This window comes from Arachis hypogaea, chromosome 19 (genome assembly GCF_003086295.3).
Source record: "Arachis hypogaea cultivar Tifrunner chromosome 19, arahy.Tifrunner.gnm2.J5K5, whole genome shotgun sequence".
In the NCBI taxonomy this organism is placed as follows: Eukaryota; Viridiplantae; Streptophyta; class Magnoliopsida; order Fabales; family Fabaceae; genus Arachis; species Arachis hypogaea.
This window is the reverse complement of record NC_092054.1, coordinates 23,813,948-23,821,010: the sequence shown is the minus strand read 5'-3', so window position 1 is coordinate 23,821,010 and position 7,063 is coordinate 23,813,948. Positions and strand designations below refer to the sequence as shown.

The window sequence follows — 7,063 nt, the reverse complement described above, 5'->3', positions numbered from 1 at the left end:
GAAAATTAATGACTAGTGAGTTTGATATGAGTATGATGGAAGAACTCACCTTCTTTCTTGGACTCCAAATCAAACAAACTCCTAGTAGAATTTTTGTGTACCAAGGTAAAATGCCAAGGAGTTGGTTAAGAAATTTGGTTTATAAAACTCCAAACCAATAAGTACACCTATGCATCCAAACTCCAAACTTGAAAAGGATGAAATGGAAAAAGATGTGGCTGAAACAAGGTATAGAGGTATGATAGGATCACTCATCTATCTAACATCCTCTAGACCGGATATTGTTCATAGCGTAGGTGTGTGTTCTAGATTTCAATCTCATCCAAAGGAATCACATCTTTCTGTTGTAAAAAGGATCATTAGATACATCAATGGTACTGCTGATTTTGGTCTTTGGTATCCTAAATATGATGAGTTTTGTGTAGTTGGTTATTGCGATGCAAATTTTGTCGGAGACTGTGTTGATAGAAGAAGAACTTTAGGGATTTGTTGCTCTCTTGGACAATTCTTGAATGTGTGGTCAAACAAGAAGCAAGTTACTGTTGCATTATCCATTGCTGAGGCTAAATACATAGCCGCTTCTTCTTGTTGTTCACAATGTTTATGGCTTAAAACTCAACTTGCAAATTACAAATTGTTAATCAATAGTATCCCTTTATTTTGTAATAACTTAAGTGCAATTAACATTTCTAAAAATCCTGTTCTACACTCAAGAACTAAGCATATTGAAGTGAGGTTTTACTCTATTAGAGAATATGTGCAAAAGGGTACAATTGAAATACAATTTGTGAAATTTGAAGTTCAATTGGATGATATTTTTACTAAATCTCTGTGTGAAGATAGATTTTGCAAATTAAGAACTAGTCTAGGCATTTTTAATTATGATTCTTTATTTTAACATTGCTAATATGTTGTTTGAGTTTTTTGTCTCTCAAGTAGGGATGAGACAATTCTGGGCAAATGAAAAACCATCATCCTGGAACGTGGTATCTGGTATTTGGTTCTAAGTTCTATTTCATGTGGGCCAACCATTCTTTTCAGATTTCATGTGGTCCTTTGTGTTTTCTTAAACACAACCTCTTTTGGGCCCAATATGAGTTAATATGAATATGGGCCTCATTGTTTTGTCATATATTTAAAACTATTTTTTAATTCTTTTTGTCTTTTCTGAAAGTTAATTTATAATTTTAAAGGAAAAATTTTTTCAAAATTAGGTCATGTCTTTTCAAACTTGTCATAGGTTCTAAACATGTATGTTTTCAAGAAACTATTAACTTGTAGCAGTTACTAAAGCAAACCCTTTTATATTCACTTGCATGACTCTTTGGTTTTTCCACTACCATCATTTGTTTTGAAAACTGCAAAACCATTTTGTCATAATAATGAGGAAGAAAACCGCTACAAGAAGAGGCATCCTCACTCAAAAACTTCCCAGAATTCCTGAGGGTTCTCGAGCACGATCTCACTCTCAAAATCTCACATTCACTCTTTCACCCACACCTTCACTTTCTCCTCCTTGCACCGAACCCATGGCGCGTACGAAGACGACTCCAAGGTATCCATCCTCGTCTCAGGCAGCGGCTCCATCCAGCGCACCATCTCGCCCTAGTGCTTCGAAGGGAAAATGTCCAGCCACTAAAGATGCTCCTCTTGAACCTTCAAGGCCAAAACCAAGGTCTGTTCCTCAATGCCCTCAGCGAGGTAACCCACGAATCCCTCTTCGTTCAGTAAAGGAACCCCAAAATGTTGATCTTTTTACCCATAAATCTCACTTCATGAACTCTCACTCTCATTACAACCCTCTTTGATTTTCTTCGGCCATGAATTGTGAATTTTACAGAGGAGTTATCACTCATCATCCTTTGTTCCCTACCTTTTTAGCTAATTTACTCGCTTTGAAAAAGAACGGATTTGTTTTTGTGAAAAAATTAGAGTTTCTTGACTGGAACTATCTTTTCAAAATTAAAAAGCTTGTGTATCCTGATCTTATTCGTGAGTTTTATGCTAATATCACTTATCATGAGGAAAATATTCATTCCTATGTCAAAGGGCGTGAGTTGAACCTGAATAGTGAAACATTAGTGATGCCCTTAGATATACGGATGTTGGTGTATGTGCTTATACCTCGGGTAAATGGGATGAAGGATTGGGTATTTCATATCAAGATATTTTGGCTTATGTTTGTGAAAATATTTCTCTGATTGATGGTCTCACTCCGAATCATAAAGCTCTAGGCCTCTTCATGCTCAACTCCATCACATTGTGAATTACATTATCCTACCCCAAAGCGGTTCTTATCAAAAAGTATCATTTTGTAACACATTGGTGCTGATGCTATCATTACTAAAACTGTGATTTTATTTGCTTATTTAATGATGAGGCATATGCATGATTGCATAAGGAGTGACAAGAATGTGTCTTTTTCTTATGGCATGTTTTTAACTTGTATTTTTAAATCATTTGGTGTTGACCTAACCAATGAGACCTTTGAAAATAGAAACTCTTAACTGAAAGGGGGTGGTGCAGTGAAGCAACAAAAGAAAGGATCTACAAGAACTAAAAAGGTGGTCCTTGATGATGATGAAGATGACCTAGATGACATTCCTCCTCATTCAACTTCTAGAACTTCTGCCTCCACTGCTCACAAATCACTCCTTTATGGATTTGTCAAAGATATCTTGCAAGAGTTTGTGAATCTGTCCAACCATCTCATTTTCACAAGCCAACAAGAAAGAAAGCTTGTGGTAAGGAATGAAATTTCCTTGAAGAAATCAAGAGATATAGTTCTTATTCTCCTAAAATATGTGGACAACATACATGAGGATGACACCATGGCCACGGATCAAGAAGAACCACTAGGACTGTCAGTTGATGAAGATTTATGTTTTATTGCTCTTTGTTTCATGAAATAATTTTAGTTTTAGACACTTTTATTTTTTGGATGACTGTATGACTTAAAGACTGTTTTATTTGCACTTATTTTAGTTCGGTTTAAGTGAATTTTAAGTACTAACATCTTTTATGTAGGCCTCATTCTTGAAAATGTTCCCTCCTTTGATGACAAAAGGGGGGAGTAGTTTAGTAGTTTCGAAGTAGTTTGAATTTAGTAGTTTTGAAGTAGTTTGAAATTGAGTGTGATGAATTTAATTGTTGAAACTGTGAACTTGCTGTTTTAAATGGTTTGATGATTAATTGCATACTTTGGTACTTTAATATCTTGTTGCTGAATGAGATATTGGTTTGACATTGAGAATTAATATGTTTGATTGAATTCTGATCTTGTGCTTATCATACACTTGTGTTATCTTAGTTGGTGTTAATGATTTGGTGGTTAATTTTAATGGTTTATGTTTTCGTGCTGTTTAATTGAGTTTGTGAAAAGAAAATGCATGATGAATCATTTTGGTTGTGCTGCTAATTTATTGCTTGAGATGCTGACAATATAGCCATACAAGATAATTCTATACAATATTTGTTTGTGATGTACATGTGTGTTCTCTGTGTGTATATAAACATGAAATGGTAGATGAGCTCACATTAAGGGGGAGCAATCCTTGTAAAAGAAAGGGGGAACACATAAAAAATACATGGTATCATCAAAGAAAAGTTTTTGAAACTTGTATATGTTAAATCCTTTGATTATTACCTTAAATATTATGTTTGTCATCAAGGGGGAGATTTGTGAGTTTAGAAATTTAAATAACAAAATTGATGATGACAAACATATTGAATTTGGGTTAATAACCCAAGTGGGATTGATGATGTTAATTTAATGTGCAGGCCCAAATTGTTTGTTGCAGCCCAAACCTATGAAACCAAATGATCCGAAGCAGCTGAATGGAAAATGAATCACAAACCCAACCCATTAGTCTTCAAGTAAAAGTAAAGCAACCCTAAGCTAAGTCCCAGCGTGTGTTCATTTTGGGTGTTAGTCAGACATGGAAGAGAAGTTCACTTTTCAATTTAAACACCAAAGTAGAAGAAAGGGAAAGCTAATCAAGGAAGCTAATGTCAAATCAAGTGAATCAAAAGCAAGCTACGCAGAGTTCAAAGAAGTTAAAGGTATTTAGTTTCCTTTAACATACAAGTCAATTGCTTTACATTTTCTCCTTCTCCTGTACCATAATTTCAGACAAAATGAAGAATATGGTGGCAAAGTCTCTCTGCTCTGAATCAATGGTTGAAAATATTTCTTGGAGCCAAAGCACAAATCTAAGGGATTGAATTTGGGATCCTCACTGAGCGAGCAAATTTCTGATGCACCTACCTCCTCGATTAAGCCAAAAATCATATTTTAAATCCCTAATTTTGTGGTCTGAATGAAGAAAAGGTATAAAGGAGGTACAATTGGTTCAATGACCAAGGAGTTGACCTTTGAGGAAGAAACCTTAGTCGTGACTCAAGGAAGATACAAAAAGGAAATTGATTTTCATTTTGAAGACAAGGAGAGAGAACCAGAATTTGAGTTTGAGTGAGAGCTTCCCTGTGAGAGTTTAATGTTTTGGATAGTGTTTCTAGATTAAAGAAATATTTTGCCAAGATGGAGAGCTTCATCAGAGAGAGCTAAATCCGGTTCAACTTATAGTATAAAGGTTGTGAATCATCATCTCCTTCATGGTTTCCTATTTGCATTTCTGTTTCAATGTTATATCTTTCTTTGTATTCATTCAGAGGTAAAAGGCAAGAAGGAGAGGCATTGAGAAAAAGTTATTGAGAGAAAAAGATGAGAGAAACACTTGAGAGAAAAATCAAGAGTGATTTTAGATTTCTTTTGGTTGTATTTCTGTTTTGTGTCATGTACCTGAGAGATATCCCTTACTATGTTAGGTAAGCACTTAGTGTGTTGAGTCTAGGTAGTTACATAGCCAAGTCAAGTTTATGTTGAAGCTTGTGTATCCCAGTAGATAGGATTATGTTGAATCCTAGAGAATTAATGTATGTAATACTTGGAAAGATAGTGAAAATTCCACCAACGTTGTGCTGGAGATTGGACGTAGGTTGCATTGCACTAGGCAACTAAATCAGAATACATGGCTGTGTCATCTTCTTCCTCTCTGCTCTGATTCTGTTTTTCATGATTTATGACACAAAACGAAATTGTCTCCTGCATAATCTCATACACAGACCAAATAGAAGCAAAGTTAAAAGATTTGGTTTGAGGCTTTTTTAATCAAATTTTTTAAAAAAAGTCATAGATTCAACTCCCATTCCTTAAACCATCAAGAACCTTCAATTATTATTATTATTATTTTTACTATTACGTGTAGTAGTACACGAGTGTTATATTATTATTATTATTATTGTGTGCAGTGTCATTACTATTATTATTATTGTTATTATTATTCTTATTATTATTATTATTATCATTATTATTATTCTTCTTCTTCTTCTTATTATTATTATTATTATTATTATTATTATTATTATTATTATTATTATTATTAAAGTGTTATTATTTTTTTTTTGTAGGCGACCAAAAATTTATTACCCAAAAAACCATAACGAAATAACTGCAACTACCATACATCAACCAGGTTTCATCATGTTTTGCGAATATTCAAATTGAAGGGACATTCTGCACTGTTGAGTATTTTGGTGGAACAATGAAGGCCAGAAACCCACACGTTTCACCTTTCAGTCGGCAAAATAACTATCAACCTAAAAAACATGACACATATACTTGGCCTACCAATTAATGGGGACCCCGTGATCAGCAGAACGGACAGCAGTCACGATTTCTTGGTGGATAACTGCTTAGCAGTTTTTGGTAGGCAGCCCAGTCCTAATGCTCACATGTTGGGGAAGGTAAACTTGGCATGGATTCAGCAATACAGAGACACCAAACCATTAGACACCTAAGAGTTGATTGAGTGGTATGTTCAGACTCATATATTCCTTTTGCTTGGAACGATTGTATTTCCAGATAAGTCAACCACTTCTGCCAACTCTAAGTGGTTACTTTGAGATTTTCATCAAATTTGTCTTTATAGTTGGGGATAGCTAGTTTGGCACATTTATACAAGTTTTTGTGTTGGTATCGCGATACAACTGTAAAGAGATGGACAATCTGCTTATTCTACTTTTGTTTTGACATGGGAGCATATGCCATGGATGGCACCCGTTCCTCCTAATGAGCTTCCAGTGGGTGGCATTTCAACTAGGCGACGGTAATGGTTATCGTCATTACTATTTATTACTGTTATTATTTATTATTATTGTTGTTGTTATTGTTGTTGTTGTTATTGTTGTTGTTGTTGTTGTTGTTGTTTGTATTTATGATTATAACCAATGTAAACTGATTTAGGTGGAGCCATTGACACCGGCTAAGAAATTATAGTCAAATATCTACGGAACATTTTAGGCAACAACTATATGAAATGGGTGTTAACTATGAGTTTATGCAAATATGGAGCCTTGAATCTCCTTAAAAAGTTGGATCCAATGTGTCTCATGAAAAACATGTGTCACGCTCTTGGCTGTGCCCATGTGTTATTACTATAAGCTACTGCTGTATTGATGGAGTTATGGCGGTCAGAAATAATACCCACGTCATCTCGAGTAACAACATATCTTTTCAAATTATTAAGGAAAAGCTCCCATGCATCTGCTGTCTCACCCTCCATGATGGCAAAAGCAATCGGCACAATATTTTGGTTGCTGTCTTATACAACCGCAACTAAAAGTACACTTTTATATTTTTCATAAAGGTGTGTGCCATCAAGCTGCACTGATGGCTTATAGTGTCTAAATACTGTAATACACGGATATAAGCTCCAAAATACCCGATGAAGGATTCTGACATCATTCACCTCCTCACTCTCACGATAAACAAGTAGAGTTTTTATTTAAACACGAGACCTTGACATATTGGTGCACATTGCTTTTAACCACACTGGCAGAGTCTGGTAAAAAAATTTTCAATCACCAAAAATTTTTGCAACAGACTTTTGCTTTGCCAACTAAGCCTTGCGCTAACTTGCAATGTAGTTGAACTTGGATTGAACTTCTACAATATAGATTTCACCTTTATCGATGGGTCTGCTTCAACCAATGGCCTGATAGC

General features: G+C 35.0%; 1 protein-coding gene across 2 annotated transcripts; it reads left to right on the top strand.

Annotated features, from left to right (window-relative positions):
- The first annotated feature begins 1,242 nt into the window (after positions 1-1,242).
- On the top strand, positions 1,243-5,104 carry LOC112777015 (uncharacterized). Of its 2 annotated transcripts, none has more exons than XR_011877334.1 (2): positions 1,243-1,701; positions 2,498-5,104. XR_011877334.1 is itself a non-coding variant. In XM_025821298.3 (2 exons), the coding sequence occupies exons 1-2, from the start codon at positions 1,383-1,385 to the stop codon at positions 2,910-2,912; spliced, it is 705 nt and encodes a 234-aa protein (XP_025677083.1). In that variant the 5' UTR covers positions 1,243-1,382; the 3' UTR covers positions 2,913-5,104. The 2 variants fall into 2 exon arrangements, 1 of the variants encoding a protein (XP_025677083.1); XM_025821298.3 differs by having other exon boundaries at positions 2,527-5,104.
- Positions 5,105-7,063: the final 1,959 nt, after the last annotated feature.